The sequence below is a fragment of the Cuculus canorus genome, chromosome 2 (assembly GCF_017976375.1).
Source record: "Cuculus canorus isolate bCucCan1 chromosome 2, bCucCan1.pri, whole genome shotgun sequence".
Taxonomy (NCBI): Eukaryota; Metazoa; Chordata; class Aves; order Cuculiformes; family Cuculidae; genus Cuculus; species Cuculus canorus.
Window position 1 is genome coordinate 41,690,433 of NC_071402.1, and position 20,550 is coordinate 41,710,982.

General features: G+C 40.7%; 1 protein-coding gene across 1 annotated transcript in view; it reads right to left on the reverse strand.

Moving 5' to 3' along the window:
* Positions 1–20,550, reverse strand: part of XKR4 (XK related 4) — a 225,753-nt gene that overhangs the window by 78,624 nt on the left and 126,579 nt on the right. The window contains exon 2 of the mRNA XM_009570460.2: positions 4,426–4,625. Coding sequence (XP_009568755.2) covers positions 4,426–4,625 — 200 coding nt within the window. The remainder of the gene's footprint in view (positions 1–4,425; positions 4,626–20,550) is intronic.

Sequence of the window (20,550 nt, forward strand, 5' to 3'; positions counted from 1 at the left end):
GGGCAGCCTGTAGGTGGGGTGGCTTCAAGCAATGGTGGAATAACGTCCCTCAGCCAATTTGCCAGCCCAGTTATTTCTATCACTTTGTCAGTCCCAAGATCTGTTAAGCCAGCAAAGCAAATGTAGGGACATATGGCCATTATCCCAGAGCTGGGGTTGTTTAGCCTGGAGAAGAGGAGGCTGAGGGGAGACCTTATTGCTCTCTACAACTACCTGAAATGAGGTTGTGGAGAGGAGGGAGCTGGCCTCTTCTCCCAAGTGACAGGGGACAGGACAAGGGGGAATGGCCCCAAGCTCTGCCAGGGGAGGTTCGGAGGTTCAGGCTGGACATCAGGAAAAAATTTTTCATGGAAAAGGTCATTGGGCACTGGAATAGGCTGCCCAGGGAGGTGGTTGAGTCATCTTCCCTGGAGGTGTTTAAGGGACGGGTGGACGAGGTGCTGAGGGCATGGTTTAGTGGGTGTTAGGAATGGTTGGACTCGATGACCCAGTGGGTCCCTTCCAACCTAGTCATTCTATGATTCTATGATTATGCCAAATGTCCAGACATGCAACCAAGGTAGAGTCTTGTAGCCTTTAGACTGATCTTACTGTGTCAGCAAATCCACCTAATACTTAGTCTATTACAGCAAAGACTGTGAAACTACTGCTTATTTAAATGTCTTGAAGGGTGGAGGCATTTTAATTTTTAACACTTTCAACTCTGCTATTTTGGTTCCCCGTGACTCGTAGGTAGACCCAGAGCAGGACCTATTTGCCCAGCCACGGAGCAGAACTGTGGCGAAGGGCCCAGGTCCACGGTTTCAGGCAGGTAGTGTATGTATGCTGGCACTGAGATCAGGAGGCCCATCCTGGTAGCTGAATTAGCTCACCTGCACACAGTTCAGACACTTCTGTTTACATAAATGCCCTTATGCAAACAGACAGATGCAAAACGAGAATCAGTTGATTCAGTGGACTTTCTGCCATTGCTCCCCACCATGCAGAGCTGTCCCATTCCTCATACAGTTCCTACCTAGAATAGGATTGGTGAAACTAGTGACTCCCACCATGAAGCTGGTTAGGACGTGACTTTTCTGTAGAGTAACTAAGAGAGAGAAGAAAAAGCACACAAACAAAAGCAATGCAGTTTGGAGCTGGCTCAGCAGAGAACTTGCTGTAGGACTGCTGCACTCAGAGCACATGAAGAAAAAGGAAGCAAAACAGATTCCCACGAGGAAAAGACTGAAGAATTGCTTATTTTCAAGGCACATTTGTCTTCTAGAGAGCAGATATTTCTTCAGACTCAATTGAGCCAACTGATTAGAAAACATGGAGGTAATAGGGAGATTAGCACAGCTCCAGATTAGTCCAGCATCATCCTGAAGTTGTCTTCTCAAGGAATTGGCACTGAGAAATCATCAGCTTATCCCATAACTCATTTCATTCTTTCCACTCTGAGAAGGAGTTGGGTGCTGATTGTAGGGAGAATACGAAAGATCATTGTCTCTAATTGTGCCAGTTCTGATGAAATATTAAAGAAGAATCAGATTTTTAGATAATAATTTAGATACTGTTTTATCACTACTGAGATTTCTCTGGGTGCCAAAGCACCCAGAAAGCACCAGAAAGAAGAGAGATGCCACTCCATAATGACTGTCTATGGCTTCCTGCATAGCAATGTTCTGCTGCAGCGGTCGTGGTCCAGCGTTACCCAGTCCTTGCTAGAAGTTTATATTGCAGGTTTTTAAGTCATGCTTTGGGAGTCCAGGCAAGTGCTAAAGGATCCTTATGGTGTATCCTCTGGGCTTTTGAAGTGGCCCTCACTGCAGTGCAGGGAGACCGAGAGGGAAGGTTTTGTATACATCAAACAATATTTTTCTTATCTTCATAAGGACTTACGTACATGCCTGTATGTATTTCTTACCTTCATTAGCAGAACTTAAGGACTGGCTAAGAAATCATCCACACCTAGCCAACACCTATTACAAAATGGGGAATCTTCAGTCACACTGACAGCATTCTCCTGTTAGGAATGATGCTGTTTTGGTGCATTTGGAATGGAAACTACACAATTTCATAAATAAAATATTTAACAGTTTTTCTTGTGGCCCTTAATGGCTTGATATTAGAAATACTCTGCTTATAGACCAAGACATTTCCAGTATCACTCATTTTCCATGCCGAATTTGTGGTTTGTGATGGAAATATACTTTTAAGAACATGGACCAGCGATAGCACTTACCAATTGTCATAATAAATTTGTCCTGCAGGACACAGAACTAAAGGAACAATAATAAAACCAAATTGCACTCTCTAAACAAAGAAAATCAATCAAACACTCTGTTTATTGATCCATGTTAGGAATCTCTATAACAGGCTTAGTAAGTAGACAGCTAGCTGAAGCATAGACCTTATGGTTAGGCCTTGTAAAACACCAAGTTGTAGCATGATACCACTGAGAGAAATTATACTCTCCTTATGCAGCCTCACAGCAAATCTACCATCCTATAGTGCAATGCATTATCTTTAACAGTTCTTTAAAAAAGAAGAGAGAACAGAAAAAGATTTTCACAGCTGGCAATATACTAAAACATACTAGCTTTCACTAGGAGAATATAATGGTACTACTGTTTAAGAAAATGCTACAACCTTGTTTAATTTTCTTAGGTTTTTTTTAGATGGAGCCTTTTCTTCTTGGGAGATGGAAGAAAATGGAAGAAGAGAGGATAAGTAAATATTTTCAGCCTTCTCAGCTGAAATCCATAATTATAGTTTTATTCCTTTCTGGTTTCTAATATGTAGATTTCACAGAGCTGATTACAGGCTTCAGGAACTATTTTTTGCTTTTTAAATTGAAGCATTTCAGGTTTTTTTCTAATTAACAACTGCTTGCAGAGTACATGACAGACTTAGTGCCTACTCATCAGATACGTTTCTCATAGACGGATCTGTTATTGCACTAAAACGAGAGCAAGAAACCTTCTGTATTAATAGTTCATGAAGATAGCTAAATTACAGCTGACCATACATCGTTCTAGCTATGTTCTTTTCATAAACATGTCTCTGGACTCTTTTTTCTGAGGGGACAAAGCTTCTTGAAATGATAATGCCTGATATTATCTGAATGATAATAGTTTGGACTGGTTGGTGTGGGGCAGCATAATTTTGAGAAATAGCTGTAGGAAGTGCTTTAGCAACCTTCCTTGTACAGTGTACCAGCTAATTAAAATAGAAACATTTGCTTTGTTTTTGCCTTAAGGTGACAGAGTTTTAGATATAAAGAAGCAAACCCAAAAACCATAGGAAGCTGGACAGCTGTTATTAGACATCAGTTCAAAGGGGAGGTAAATGAAAAACCTCTGATTTATCCACAAGAAACTTCCCAAGATCAAGGTCTTCACACAGTTACCCACTTTATTTCCAGCTCTTTTTCACCTGATCAGTCTCACTGCGTATTACTCGTAATACTATGTAACTGGACTCAGAGCTTCTTGGAGCAAGGTGCTGTTACAGTTTTATCTTGTACAGTGGCAAGCACGTGAGTTGCTTCTTAAAAACAAATGACAAAAATGCTGCATTTCCTTCCTCCTTCTATCCCTCTGCTCCTCTTCCATTCCTCCTTTCACTCTTCACCACCTTATGATGTTTGTGTCACCTTCTGGATCCCAAGCTCTTATTCACCTTATTCCCTTGCTAATAGTTTCTGCCCAGATGCAGCCATAAGGTAAAACATACAAAAGGAAAGTTGTCAGGTGGACAAAAGCATCACCAGAAAAGCAGTAAAGAAGGAGATATTCTTGTATCTGTATTGCTGACTGACAAAACTCTCCAGCGTGTATTTGCCATTCTGTAGAAGTAATCATGACTGCTGAAAGCACCAACCTTAGTAAGAAACCCAGAGCTTCAGAGAATGAGTATTGTTGTAATGCTCAGGAGCTAACTTGTACTATTTCAAATAAACGTGGCTGAGAACTGATGGACATATATTCCACAGACACTGGCATTTTCTTCAGAGAATAGCTGTTTCCTGCTGTGCCATTTTTTATTTTGCATAATACCACATGAACCTCATTACTGCAGTTTGGAGGGGTTTGAACACACACGGAAAGATGCATAGGGAGAAGAGGAATTGTTTGATTGATGTAATTTTCACATTGGCCCACTGGATAATCAGAAGGGCTCTTCTATGACATGCAGAAAGAAAAACATTATAAATCCTTTCTGCAACCCAGGGCCAATAGGAAAGGCTAAAAAAGCTGCAAGAACACAGGCTTTCTTGACAGAGTCATTGTTAACAGCTTAACAGCAGCTAGCAGGCAAGATCTGCTCTTATGCCAGGAGTACAGGGCACACAGCAGTTTGAAAGAAGGATAAATATATATATGTATAGAAATTACATCTTCCTAAAATGAGAAAAACCAAATACATTAAATGAACCCCTACCTTGGAGAGCCTGGAGTGTGCGAGTCTGTACAACAATACAGAGCTGCAGGACCAGCTGTGGTGCACTTTCCAGAAACGTGGCTAGCAAATGCAGCATACTCACATCTGCATACTCATACACCATTTTCCAATAAAACCGCCATCTGTCATTCTCTCCACTCTGCCGACTCCGGATACCCAAGTATATTGTGTGAAAATACCTAGAAATAAAAGAGAAAGGTTATTGAAATGCAGAATGATGTTTTACAGGTAACAATTCTGCTTGAAAACAACCAGTATTTTTTCAATGTACCTCAAAATAACGAGCATCTACTTAAAAGGATTATCATATTGCAATTTGTAATGGTTGATACGATAAGTAAACTAAACTGAAGCCAAGACTTGCCTTTATAAAACCCTTTAAATAGCTTAGCATTATCTCTTGTTAAATAGTTTTCTTTTCAAGGACTTGGTTTTCTGAATTGAAATATAAGGGAGATGTGTGGATTACACATCCTCCCTCAGAGGGACTTATAAGTATTATTTTTCAAATAATGAGTGTGTAAAAAAGCTGACCCTGCAACGGTTTCTACTCAGAACCTGCAAAGAACTGATCTCCTCCCTGTGTGGTTCTATGTGGACTTGGAAGACCACCTGCAATACAAGCCTGGGGTGGTCTCAGCTTGGGGCCCTACTATGGCTGAGCACATTGTCCTGCTTTTCCACTCATTTAATGCACTGAATGTCATATTTCAGATACTGCCAAGTATATAATGCCTTTTCTCATAGTTGGATTATTTTAGGAGGAAAGAAGATGTAGCTGTGAGTTCCTATTTTAGAAGGAGCAGAGATCTAGCTGTGGGTTCCCTTGGTGATTGAAAGTGACTCACTAGAATAGCTTCTGTGCAGCAGCAGCAGTGAGAAGAAGCAGGATCTAGGAGCCCAACAGACTACTGCTGCTGGCAGTATTAACCAGCAGAAGAGAGAAGGAACCGTCAGACACACAGACAGCACAGAGCATGTCGGCTCTGGTGGCCTGTGCAATCAGGTGCAAAAGCACCTGGTGACAAACCAATTAAATAAATTCCAGTGGGTGCAGGAGTAATGAGTGGTTCTAGGAAGCAAGAGGTGTTTTCTGATGGCCAAACTACCCATCCACTGTTATGTTTTTTGTGACGCATGTAGCGCTTACTTCCATGACACGCCTGTGTCACACAGCACAGTGACTGTCTGGGGAGCCTTTGGTCTGCTCTGTTATTCTGGTCAGCTATCTGTTAATTTTTGCAAGAGAGTCTAGCCTCTCCCCCCACTCTCCCCTAAATTTAGTTCAAAACTAATTGAGGCCAGCTGAAACAAAGTTTCGATGCAAAATTCTAAAGATGAAAACATTGTCTTGCATTTGGGTTCCTGACAGTGTGCCCTGTAGGGCTACTAACTGTTGTGGATCTCTGTGTCTCTTTCTCAAAGTACCTTTTACATCTTCATCCTCAAACCTTTTCCTTATGATCTTTTTAATTAGTTTTCAGCTGGTTTTTTTTAAGTGACATATTTTTTTAACAAGAAGAATTTTAGTAAATTTTAACTACTTCCAATGTGAATTGTTTTAATTTGTTAAGATAACTATTAATCATTCTCTTCCTTTTCACAAGTTCTTGTCTTAAAACCCTTTTCATAGCTGGTGGAGCATGGTGGATCAACTAACATCTTTTTGTGGAGGCTGCGTGCAACCTTTCATCCTTTTTCTGTTCAGTTTCTAGAGGTATCTTCTGCTGATGAGATTTTTGGCCTCTGACTGGTGAACAGACCAAGAACCAGCTGCCCCTTTGAAGAATGACCACTGTACTTGTACCAAATGAGCCCTTGTACGCGATGCACGTGCCACCAAAAAGCAAGAGCTTTTCTCAGGAATCTGCATCAAACAAAACCAGGAAGTAACAGAGAGAAACAGCTGAAAGGCCAGATCTGAGCCTGCAGCATTTCTCTTGACAATGCACATCATAGCAATATAAAAGGAAAACACATTAAATTCACATTTAAATTAAAATCACACCAGGTGGCTTTGAATTCTATCAAAGTTCCACGTGGGAGTGAAGCAGCAATGAACTACTCAGAGACTGAAACCACAGAGGTGCAGTAAACAAGACACCAACCCTACCTCTCATGGAAAACACTGAGCAGGTCTAGATCGGTTAGAGTATGATGGGATAACAGGGACTCTGTGGTGTCCTCAGGGTTAGGTAAAGTGAAATGGCCTGCTGCCCAGATCTGAAAGAAGCCACTGAGCTGGAAAGACATCTTTTGCTGCGCAGTTCTGCTAACAGGGTTTATTGGACCCTCAGGTTCTTGGTCGCAATCAGTTTAATTGGTCCTAGACCTCTCATTAGTATCCTGCAGCACAACAGGGACAGGTAAGACTTCGATTTCTTTCTGCAGTTTGGTTTTTGGGTGAGGTTTGTTTGGCCTGTCCTCACATGTGTCAAGGGGCACATCTGGCAATACTGCACATAGAGAGACAGACAACCTCTTCAGCATTCTTCTTTTGAGATATCACTAACTCTTGCTATAAATACTCAAAGTAGCTTTGGCTGCTGGAGGTTGTGCCAGGAGGCTTTAGCTCTGCCAGTGGAACCATCTGCAACTTCAGCTCTACAGCATTTGTGCAAAAACTGCTCTTCCCATTATGAAAATGACATGCTGCGCCAGACAACGTACCCTAGGGTTCTTTACCTGCTCTGCAGAGTGGTTGTGCATGGCAAATCTGTTGTGATTAATGAACCCTTATGGAAATATTTCCTCTCCCATTGCACTTTATTGTGAAATACTGGCAGTGAGTTATTGGTGATTGGGGAATCATTGTTCTTTGTCTACTTAGCTCTCTGCAGTTTAAACACAGGAAGCAGAGGAGGAAGATACTTTCTCTTTTTACACACTGGGGACCAAATTTCAGCCTAGGGTGGTATTTTTTTCTGTCCTATCAATTTTGACCAAATTAATTGCAGGCTGAAATGAGCATTTACACACATAATTACTGTCACTGATTTATAGGCACAATCAGGTGATTAGACAGCTAAACATTCTCATTTGCATCCACAATTAATTGCACCAGCAACTGATGTTAGGCGTGCAAATTAGCAGTTATTCAAATAAAAAGATGGTCTCATAAAATGCTTCATATATCAAATACACTTTTTTCTATAGTGAAATAAATAAATAACGGGAGAAAGTGCTTTTCTTGTTCTAGTTTCCAAATATAGATTAACACTGCAGTAATGACGCATTCCATTTTATATATACGCATTATGTAATTGCACCTTAGACACCCTCACTGGAGTCCTACCATCAGTAAATGCTATACAGACACAGTCAGAGGTAGCTCCTGCCTGTAAGATCTTCTATATTTTAGTCTTCTGGTATGATTTTGGTGGTGGAAACTCACATTTTTCTGTGAGCCTACATTATGGCTTTTAGACATTTGTTCCAGAAAGATATAGGAGAAGTAAGAACAGCTCTGCATTATCTTAAGTTCATCATAGGGTGAACTGATGCCAATGAGCCTAAAAGAGCAGATGGAAATGTTATTATTTTGGTTGTAATTGCATCTAGAAGCCTCAATGACAATCTTGTGCAGGTGCTGTACAAACACACAAAACCTGCCTATCCCCCAAATGGTGCTTAACTGACATGAAAAGAAGTCACAAGGAGTGAAGAAGTGAGAGTCAGAGCATCAGAGGAAGAAGAAAGTAAAAAAGGAGGAATGGGAAATATGGTAACAGTATTACCACCCAGTAAAGTAACTACCTCATCTAATAAATGGAGACAGTCCATTAAAATTTCTGATTTCATTAGAAAAGTAAAAAATGAATAAAAAACTCCATCTCCCTCCCCCAAATCCAGAATTTCATAGCTCTCATGTTTGTGGAGAAAAGCTTAGATGTAACTGAGTTTCCTAAGCATCTTACAGTTAGAAGACTATAAATTGTATTATGCTATGAAAAAGTTATATCAAATATTATTATTTTAAAATTATTCTTTTTTTTTTTTTTTATGATGCCAGACTACTACTTGGATTGTTGATACTGATATAAACAAGCTTACTATTCAGAATGAAGACAATGGAGTAGGAAGCAACACTTCCTATATTGCTGACAATCAGATGACAACATACATAATATGTTGTTACTGATGCTTAATGTTCTTTTTAGCCTATGGAGGAAATGGAGAATGCTTCAGTGTTTAATTGTTTTAATTTATTTCAGTATATCACACACTAAAGTATACAGACCGTTGATAAAACATAACCCTGAAGGATAAAAATCCGAGACAAGAACACAAATATCATTCTTTTTCCATTATATTAATAAGGGAAGGCAAACTGAAAAGCAGGTGAGTCTTTGTGCCGCCCATAAGAAATGTTCAAGATGCAAGACAAATAGAAGGAAAAATTACCTGTATTTCTAGTTGTGGAAAAGAAGCGTTTCTGTTCTAGGGAAAAAGACATTCATTCTGATCAGACAGTGGGTCTACAGTGTTTCCAAAATCAAGAGTCCTCATTTTGATTCGGGTTTGCTTACCAGTCTTGAGGAGGGTCAGCATAGACTGAGATACCTACATTCGAAATACTTCTACTGATACTTAAATGACATGATTAAAGAATGGCCAATATTGCATTTTATTGAGATGTGGTAGTGTAATTATATGATAATGCCAAATATTTATAGGAGTGCTTTTCAATTTTGAAGTGCTTTACAAACATTAATTGATTAACCGGAATGAATGTAAATAATCTCACAGGGTTCTTTCCCCAGGAACTGGCAGTTGACCAACCTAATACCTTCCTTCAGGAGCAAGGTATAGCTTTTACTCAGCAAACTCAAACCCAGGTGAGATTTCATAAGCCCACAATAGGGATGAGTCGCCCTTCTCCTGCGCATAGAATAATGTCACTCCTTTCTCCCTTGTTGTTAGGGATGTGATATTGCATCCTGAATTTGTGGATAAAAAGTCTCCCGAGCTCTTGCTCCAGTACAAGGTCAGCATTGAATTCCCCAGAATACTTTGCAAACAGGAGGCAATTCCTCAGAGTCTGATATTCTGGAAGAGAGAGTTGAGATGCAACTGCCACCTGGGCCAAAGGTTTCCAACCTGACTACAGTTCATCTACTCTTTCACTAGATAAAAGGTCTTTGGTAAACATCCTGGTATCACTGAAACTGCAGACCCTTTCCTCAGTAATTTAACAGAGCTTGGATTTTTACCCAATCTGCTTTATAGTAGCTGGGTGTCATTTATGCCCATTACTTCTCTCTATAAAATGATTTCAGAAGCTGCTCCTTTGTGCTTCACAGACATTATTCTTTTTAGTACAGAGAGATGAGGTTTATACTAAGCGGGATGAAGAAAATGAATCCTGGTTGCTGGTGGACATGTTGTTCCCATGCATGCGGGACTGAACTATTCTTGCCGCGCGTAGTTTGGCTCAATCAACGTCTTCCAGATTTCCAAGCTTCCCTGTGCTTCCCATCCCAAAATTTGCCTTTTTTCTTACTGCCTTTCTTCCAGCCCCACAACTTATTGCAAATCTGTAGCTACAAGTTGAGATTTTGGAGGTTAGGAAGAGTTTTGTTCAGTTGCTTTTCAAGTATGTGCATAAGCAAGCACAGAGCCATATGCAAGTCCAGTCTGACTATGGCTCTGAGCACTTCTTGCTACAGATTTTCACCTTAATGAAACCATCCATTTGATGATAATATGCACAGCTCTAGAAAAATGTCTCCCATTTAGAAGTGTCAAGGACTACTTTGCTACCATGTGCTCAGTCTAAAAGTCCTTAGGATGATACATATGAATGAGAAACCATTTGCATTCTTTGGAAAAATGAAAATGTTCTGATTTCATGCCTCATATAGCCCATATTTATTATAATTGCTTAAGTCAGTAGAGGACATTTGCTTATGTTACACTATCTACCGAAGCATTTGTTAAAAGATCAAAAGTCGTTAATAGCTAGTTGCAACAGTTCCAGGCATTTATTTGGATGTCTAATTTGCCCCTGTATCAAACAGTATATTAAACAATTTAGCCATATCCTAAACAGTTGTTTTTTCTATGTTTGAGGTGTGGAGAACAAAAATCACTACTGCAGAGCTGAAAAACAGTAGAATAAACAGCAATTCAGATAAGTGTTATTTTCTTCTGTTGCCTAGTTACCAGGGAAAACTTAATTGTATTTGTATCTCAACAGTATTTGCTGTGTTAAATAACAACAGATTGTTCTATTTTGCTTCTTATGTGTCTTTTTATTAGGTGTGCCTGCAATTTTTTTTTTAAAAAGTTTCTTTAGGAAGACACTTCCTTATCAGTACACACTAACGCTTATTCTTTTTGTTCAGAAGAAAGAGACAAATCCCTTCAGTTTTAATTCCTTTTTCTAGGAAGGAACAAGAAGCCAATTTTTCATTTTCCAATCAAATTATTTTTTGATGGGAACATTAAGGTTTAATGTGCAAAAGGAAACTGAAATGCAGTCTGTAACACAGCAGTGACCAAAGCTTGTCCAACCAAGCACGTTTCTGGCAATTTACCAGCAGTCAGAAGCCTGGGCTTAATTTAGTTTAAATTATGAGTGCAGCATCCTCATCTGTGTCACTGAGATGAGATGCATGTGAGGACAGATCTCACTAGGGAATATTTAATCATAAAAGATGTTAAAAGACATTTCCAGAATATACCTCCATTACAAAGATAGAAAAAAAGCAACCCAACTTCTTGTATTTGATTTTCCCTTGCACGATTTAAGATATCAGAGATATCTGTCCTTTACTTTAACAAAAAGCAAAGTACTTTATGAGCATAAACAAAATTATTATATTTGTTTCATTATGACCTACAAAGCATTCCCTAGCATCTTCCATGACTGGGTGATTTGTCCCAAATGGCCATGAGTCGTGTTATAGCAGCATTTTATGGTCATCTAAATTTTTACGGTCTTCTCAATTTCGCTACTAGGTGAATTCCCCAAATGAAACCGGTCATCCCTAGCACTTTCCTTCCTTTCTTGACATGGTCAAACTTGGGACCTCCTGTACGTGAACCACTGCTGTAGAGAGATGGTAGGATGAGGTAGGACTAGGTACAAGTTTAATTAGGAGAAGATGAGATGGTCTAAAGAAATCCCGGGTGCCCCCTTCTCCCCTAGTAGCCCTCTGCACCTGTGGGGTATGGCTACTCAGGCTACCATCAGATTCAATCCAGGAAACATATTCCTTGACTGGAAGAAAGGTGCAGCCACTGAATGGCATGAATTCTGGGCTGTCCATGGCTAGCACCACTCTGGCTTTACAGCATTTTACTGTCCCTTCTTCTTCTCTGCACTCTGCAGATTCAGATAAGACGACAGCAAACCCCCCTGCCTATGCACACCAAGGTGATACCCCCATACCATGCCCACCACATGCTGCCACATGGAACAGAAGTGCCCCTGCAAGTTTGCCATTTAGTTTAATCATTTCCCAGTTCTTGTTTTCAAAACTCAGGCATTTTCAATACGTTCTTGCTTCCCAGCACTCCCTGTCAGTCTGGTGGCTCTGTGGCATGTCAACCGGCCTGTGATTCCCCATGCTGCCAGGCTGTCCCTGCCATGTCTGTGGTGCTCATCTTTGTGTCAGCTTTACCCTCTGTAGTGCTGGGGCCCAGAGGCGAATGGAGCTCGTTGGCCACGAACCCATGGGGCAGGCAGCTGATGGTGTCACTGCCAGTGACAGAGATGGCTTAACCTTGTCATGGGGTGTGATACAGCCATTGGCCACAGCTCCTCAAGATGCTGTTGTGATACTTCTCAGGAGGAAACATCAGTGCATTTTTTGCACTGTCAAATATGAGTTAGAATTAAAGGGAGAATGAAGAAGGGAAATGAAAAAAAAAAATATTCAGAGCATGTTGCAGCCGTGTACAGTTTTGTATCTTAGAGTTTGTTCCCCAGGCATTGCCAGTGCTGCTACATGACAGCTGCCTTTCCCATTTCAGTTGGGGACAAGGCCATTTAGACATATTCAGCAGCACAACTAAAAGGTTTTACTGCGCTTTCATTTTCCTTTATGGCACCACACACCTGCATACTCTTTAAGCACAGCCACTGCTTCATCAGAAGCTGATGAAATTGCTTTGGGCTTTGGGCTCTTGGTTTCCACCTGTGGGAAATGCTGGAGTTTCTTATGTATCACCAAGACTGCAGTCCTGGAAGCGATGCCTGTGTGAGATCAGACCCCCGGGGGGGAGTAGCTTCCTGAGAGAGCAGAGATCTACCCTGCTTTGTGCCCTCTGAGAAGCCGAGAGCTTTTCTGTCATGTTGCAAGGGTCCATATGGGCTTCCTGAAGCAACAGCACTCAACTGAAACTGTTAAGGAAACATGGCTTTATGGATAAATGCCAGGGCACTCCAAAGAGCTAAGTTAAAATCCTGATTCAGTCTGCTGTTTTACTTCCTTTTGGTTTTCTTCCTGCAGCCTTACAGCCTTTCGAGAGTGCCCAAGAAGATGGCTGTCTCTGTCCTCTCAGCAAGAGTTGAGATCCGCAGCCAGTAGTGGTTTATACAGAATATCTTCCTCCCCTTCTCCCTCACTCTCTGTGTCATATTTTTATTTGCTTCTAAGCCTGTCAGCCTGTTAGTCGTTCCAAAGCACCCTGGGAACGGAATCCGGTTTTGCCTGTGTGTCTCAGTCTGGAAATATCAAGAAGAATCAGGGACCATAAACGCAAAGAATCCCCAAGAGAGCTTCAGGCATTCCCTGGAAAGGCAATTAGTTATGGCCAAGGATCTGTACCATGCAGTTGTCACAGGAGTATAATCATTATTGTAGGCATCCTCACTTTACCAGTCCCTGGGGCTGCAGCAGGGGCTGAATTGTTTCCCTATCCCTTCCCATCTATGACAGAACTATGATGACAGTCCTTGGAAATGGTCCCAAGAACATCCCTTGTGAGGTTAGTGAGGAAGATGCATCTTTCTCCCAACCACCTATTTTCACTTGAAGACAGGACCACTTGTAGAGTTAAGAAATGGGCACAGCTGGAGAGCAGTGTGCTGGCTTCTTCGTAGCTTAGGGTACCAGGTGTTCTTCCCGGAACTCTGGAGAAGCAGCTGGGCAGCATCCCATCACCACATAAGTATCAAGAACCTTTTGCCTACCTTACTACGCATTAGTTTCCACAGAAGCTGAGTATACAACAGCACCCTGGAAATCAGTATCCTGTGGCTGGAGACCTTGCAGTATGGAGACAGGTTCCTTTCCGGGCTATCACTCTTTATTATTCAACTTGCACTCACAGAGATGCTCAGGCCCCATCGGGGGAGCTAAGTATCTCCCAGCATCCTTCTCTTGGATCATTTCCTGAGGGATGTGGGCTATTCGAACTAATCTGAACATTCCACAAGGGAGGGTTCAACATGGAGGTGGAGCACCAGAACAACTAGTGGGGTAAATAGCCCTGAGCCCTTCTGTGTCAGTTCACAGCTAGCTTTGTTGGGGAACCCTTCAGTGGTGAACTCTCAAACTCATAGGCAAACTCACCATCTGGAAGAGAGAATACCTTCATGTCATTATTCACAAGAACCCATGTTGTTTGTTGCTTTCTCTGATGTCTTTGATGAATTAAGCTGATGAAGCTGCCTGCAGAATAAGCAGCTTTCCAGTGTCAGCTTCCACAGAACAAGAGCAGGCAGTTGTGATTTCCTTGGTACATGAAAGAAAAAACATGCCTGCAGTATCTTTCGCAGAAGTCGAGAGAAGAAACAGCAATACAAATACTAAAGAATCAGAATGGCTAGGGTAGACGCTATATTTTATCCCAACAGGGAAAATGTAATGTGTTTCCTTCCATATAAACATCTTTCTTTCATGACCACTGGTGTGTGCCAGGATGAATCTGGGTTGTGTCACTCTGGGGGCCTAGCACGTCATCTTGCACTGTGAATCAGCAGGAGCTAGCTGACTCCACTAACCAGTAAAAAATGAACTATTGCCAACCTTCCCCTTCCTTCCTCCAAAAAACCTTCCAAATTGTTTATAAGAGCTTTTATAGGACCTGCCTGCTCGTTCTGGCACCCAGAAAATACACAACTGAGAATTCTGTTTGGAAATATCTGTGCTGTAAATAACTTTTTATTCATCCTATTTATATAGCAATCTATGCTTCAGCTTTTTCTTTTGAAGTACTCAGGGAAAGCTATTAGCTAATCCTCCGATATAAAACTCATAATAAGTTGAATGCTCATTGTTTGGATGGAGCAATCTATAAGCATTCAGGAAGCAATGTGGGATTAGTCACTCATTAAGATATGGACAGTGTTTGTGTGATCTTTATGTGATATTCAAATGGCTGTCAGTGTTATTTAACAGGAATTCAGGCTATCTTCCTGTTGGCACTTATAAGTGGTCCTGACTAATGGAGAATGTACTTTAAATGTTTGCTGCTTGAAGAATTTTATAAAAGATTCAATTCAAAACCAAATTTGCCAGCTAATAGTATTAGTAGTGCTGAAAAGCATTTCACAAAGAAGTGACCCTTAATTCCAAGCTGAACATTGCACCATGCACTATATCTGTGTGCTTTGCAACTACGGTATTCAGAAATCTTTGGAATAAAGTTTCTGGCTTGGATTTTGCCTAGAAGAAAAGTTCCAGGGCAAATTTCATCAATTCCTATAGGCCAAATCCAAAGGCCATCAGTGAGAAAAAGACCCTGAAGAATCTAGTGCCAACTTATAGACTTCCCGGTTTGTCCACTTATCAATATGTTATAGGAAAAGATGAAAGAAAATAAGATCTTGGCTGCAACATACAAACCAAAGGAGTAAATAGCATGCACTGGCAAGACAGCAATTACATTTAGGACTTGAAAACAAACTTTGGTCATTTGAGATCTACAGTTTTTAGTCTAACTGGAGTTCTCAATTCCAACATTACTTCCATCATAAAACATAGCTCAAAACCCAAGAAACACTGAAGGATAGTAAAATGCCTATGAGAACAAATGCTTCAAGGAATAGCTTGTGTAAAAATTTACAACAAATACTGAGACCATTTTGTTTGTGAAGTTATTCAGAAAAGAAGGCAGAGATAACACAGGCATTCAACAAGAATGAAGAACAATTTTTTGCTGTGGCAGGGATTCCCCGGGTGAACTGGAGAAAAGAGACCCGATCACATCCATCTCGATATTGTATTTTGAGAAGGACACCTGAGGGGTAGATGATCACAATGGTCGTTGAATGAGGCAGCACAGAATAGTCAGGGGTGTCAGAGCCTTTTACAGATTTTACGTGCTGCCTATTAGCTCAGAAAAGATTCATTCATGTGCAACAGTGGCAACTGCAATGAAAAGTCTATTTAAGAAAAAAATTACTTCAGAAAAACCTGTATGATCCATATGAGTTAAGTCTTCATGGGCAGTTACTTCCATTTAATTAAAAATATGAATTTAAAGTGGTTGATTTAAGAACTTAAGCTCTTGAGTTATATGTGGCTTGCTTTGGTTTAGGACTGATAAGCAGCCAGTTTAAGGTAAACTTAAATAAGCCAGTAGCACTGAATTAGTCTCCACCTGAAGGTCTGAAAAAAATTAGCTAAGGTTTGGCCTTAGCCAAAAACTGAATGCTTTTTAAAATATTATTTTTAGTTGTAAGATCAGTAAAGTTTTGCAGCACAAAACACAATCATAGTTGCATAATTGCATACAGATGCATATATATCAGCTTGTTGTTTCCCTGTTGTATAGGCATCTTATTCCAGTAAAGAAGGATATAACATCTGACAGAAGGCTTGGGAGACTATACTGTTGAAATACTACAAATATAACTAAAAACACAAAATCTGTGTGCAGGTAAATCCCAAACTGTTGGATGTATGTTTATAAACAAAGAGCAGCACTGTAAGTTTCGAGTCTGAATTCATTATGACCCTGAAAATCAGTATAATTGAGAACCTGATGTGGCACAGGAATGCTTTTAAGAGGGTGAACTGGACAGGGGGTTGCCAGGTGGCATAGAGCCATCCGCTCCTCACCAGAGTGAGTGGCGGAGTGCCAGAGTTGGAAGGCTCATATGGGACTTGTGGAGGGAATACTTGCTCCCCACAAAGCATCTGACACTATTGTTTTGCACCTGGGCAGGAAAGATTCCCCAGCACTTTTAGATTCCTCTAAACATACTGCAGATTAAAAGAGCTCTGAAGGATATCTTCAAATCCTACTTTGACTGTTGAGATTGTCAGTTGAGATTGGAAAAATTAAGGTGATCTGCTTCACCCTTCCATTACAATCGTAATCACAGAATCACAGAATGGATGAATTTGAAAGGGGTCTCTGGAGGCCATCTGGTCCAACATCCCTGCTCAGGCAGGGCCATCACCTGGAGCCAGTTGCCTAGGAGCATGTCCAGATACCTTTTTAATATCTCCAAGGGTGGAGACTCCACAATCTCCCTGAGCAACCAGTGCCAGCGCTTGGTCACCTTCACGGTCAAAAAATGCATCATGATGTTCAGTAGGAACCTCCTGTATTTTAAGTTTGTGCTCATTGCCTCTATTCCTGTCACTGGGCACAACTGAAAAGTTTGTCTCTGCCCTCTTTGCAGCCTCCTTTGAGGTATATGAGACTGTTCCTGAGCCATCTCTTGTATGCTTTAAACAGTTCCAGCGCTCTCCGCCTTTCCTCCAATGAGGGATGCTCTAGTCTTTTAATCATCTTTCTGGCCTTCTGTACTGGAAAGCCCAGAACAGGCCACAGCACTCCAGGTGTGGCCTCATCTGTGCTGAGTAGAGGGGCCAGGAGCAGAGACAGCATTGACTTCTGGGGTACACTGCTAGTTACTGGGCTCCAGCTAGCTTTCATGCCACTGTCACAATCCTTTGAGCTCAACTGTTCAGGCAATTTTCCATCCATCTCATTGACTTCTTCTCCAGGCCATACTTCATCAGCTTCTCTATGAGGATCTTCTGGTAGACAGTGTCAACAGCCCAGCTAAAGTCTAAGTAGACAATACCCACTGCTCTTCTCTCAGCTACTACGCCAGTCATTTCGTTGTGGAGGGTTAATACTGAAACTAAGAAGAAATCAGTATCACAGAGCTTATGGTCAGCGTTATAGGTACAGCATTGGTGAAAAAAAGCTTACAAGTAAACTAAATATTAAAAAAATGCAGTTCTGGTATCTGTGTAGAAAGCAGATTGCTCTTTTAACTACTCATTCCTGCCACTGAAAATCCCTCAGACACATGGCAGGTGCCAGAGCTGGAATTACTTGTTCAGACCAACACTGCCCCTCCAAAATTCCACCTGCTGCAAGTCTGATTCTTGGCCTAGACTTTAGAGGTCACGTCTTCTTCAAAGGATATATGATATATGTCTTCCTGAATAGAATAGAATTGTTCTGAATAGAATTGCTCTCAAAATCCTAAGTCCTCTTGAAGTTATACATAGTGCTAATAAGGCTACTGTTAGGAATAATAATTATATGTCTGTTAGGCATTATTTGCTTAAATTGAAAACCATTTATATTAATCCAGACAGCAAATTGCATGAACTTCCTTTAACCTTTGTAAACCACTAAGAAATTCAGTATTTTTGGCTAATTATGGTTGCAAATCACAAGGCCTGCATGCCTTCATTGTTAGCTAGGTAAAATACCCATGTCCTCATGATATTGCCTTCCTCCATGGATCCCAGTCACTCATGTGCAGAACTGTGTTTTCCATGAATTTAGGGAGTATTTGAAGTGAAGCTGGATAGGGATGTAAGTGTATCTGAAAGGAGGAAATAAAAGCTATGAACTGCTCTTCTCCGCTTCTCAAGAATACAATTTAAAACTTGTTCTCTGCTTATATAGCTGAGACTAGAAGGTAAAATAACTTGGAAAACTGGGAAAATGTCATTTTTCCAGGGCTTTTTTTTTTCTTTCCTATGGAAAGCATTCAAGCTTTCCTTTTGTAGACCACTTTCCTTCTTACAGTAGGCTGTCTGGTTGCTACTGGCTCCCAGGCCACACGTATGCCCTCAGTTTCCAGAGGGAATATAACTCAGAAGACTGCTTCTGTACACGTATATATGCACTTAGAGGAGGGGTAAAGCAAACATACAGTGATAAGCTGAGCAACTCTTCCTGGGTGTTCCAAAGAAAATGAAGAACTAGTGATAGGTTAAGAGGGTGTAAGACTATGCAGATGGCTTCTCCACACCCACAGCCATGACTGGTCCCTATGTGTTCCCTGACACTTGCACCATATTCCTGGGATTTTCAGCCTTCCACACTCTGCTGAGAAAGAAATTGTTTAGGTCTATGAGGGATTACTAGAGGTAGCTCTACCCAAGATCTACGTATTAGTGTTCAAAGATGAATATCGTTTCCTACAGCTAGAGGCAGCCATTTAGATTTGGCAGATGTTATTTTATTTGTTCAGGCTGAAAGGTCACTATAATTCTGTCAGCTTTATTTTCTGTATTTAAAATGTCACCCCAAACAGGTAGCTAAGGTAACGCATTCGCTTTCCACATCTTCTACAATTTTCCATGTCAGAGAAGGTCTTTTATGTCTTAGGAATGCTAATTAAGTTTAAGAACTGGTCTTTGAAAAAAACATTGGAAGGAAGTGAAGCACCTTTTTAAGATGATTTTCTCAGTTCCAAAGGTGTTTGATTCTATTGTTTTTCTAAGGGCTTTGACATGTTTGCTTCTGGCAGCATTTCTTTGCTCTCTCAAAGCATCTCTTCATGCAAGAAGACAATTATAATGATCTGAAAGGCTTCCTCCTACTGTCCTCCATGTCTGTGCTCACACTTAGTTGTGTCTGCAATTTGCATCTACAGAGACACAGAAAAATTCGACTTTGTGCTTTGAAGGCCATTTCAAAAAGGCAGTTGAAGTCATGGCTATATGGAAGCCTACATGGCTATATGGAAGCCTACTCTGTTGACTTCCATCTTCCACAAATCCTGGCTGTGCAAACCCACTCCTTCCTTTGTGTCAGCTCCAGCACATGGCTGAATCTGTGCTGAACTCTTTTAACACATCATGCAGGTCAAGAACCACCCTTGGTTTTTTTCATCTATTTTGGTTAGTCTTCTGTCATCTTAGCATGCTCAAACGGCTCCATGAGGATCACAGAGCACCAGAATCACAGGTAGAGGCAAGATAATAGGAAGAAATGGGCCATCAAAGGCAGGATGAAGGTAGGACCACATCACCCAGACTGGGAAGGAGTCCTACTGCCATGGCAAGGCAGCCTCATCTACTGGAAAAACCTTAGTGACTCCAAGGATGCAGTTTTGCCTTGCCATATTTCCCCAGGGCATACTTTAATTCTTTTTCCAATTAGAAACCCCCTACCTTTTACTGACATTTGAAATGCAGGTATCTTAATTCATTTTGGCTGGCATGCTGGTCAAATATGGCTAACTGCACTTCAAAGAATCCCATCTGCTTATTAACTAACTTATATGAAGCACATAACGGCAATAAAAATCTCTCTGTGCATTGTTTAATTCAATGCAATGCAATTTTTTATTTGTACTTTATTTTATTAATGCAGAGTTAAAGCTCTTGTTTTGTTTTATAAATTACTTGACAGGAAGAGAAAAACATCTAGATATTGAGGTATATTTCTGAATTTTTTTTTCATACATCGAAACTGTAGGTCAAGAAAAAGACCATCATTCGCTCTTTTAATTTGCTTTTGAAATTAAGTTGAAAAAGTCTGCAGAAAAACTGTTCCTGTGCCACGGGTTTCCTTTTGTAAGGACTGTTTAAGTATTTTCACAAATGTGGTTTTATCTTTTTTTTGCCTTCCTGTCCACATGGTTTGAACATACAGGTCAATGTGACCTTACAACTTCCTAGGGGGAAATTAGTTGAAGAGAGATGGCTTGCAAAGAAAGAGACACTGACAAAAAATCTGTGGGTTTTCTGCAAAATACATTTACTGTTTCTTGGCAGTCTCTGCCCTCAACTCCCACCTTTGCTTTAGTAGCATCTGTTGTGATTTTCTGATCTTGAACTGAGTGGTCCGAGCAGAATTTTGTTATTTGGGAAGCAAAATCCATTGACTAATATGTGTCTCATTAAACTTGGCTCCACATTACCTTAAGTTAGAAACACATTA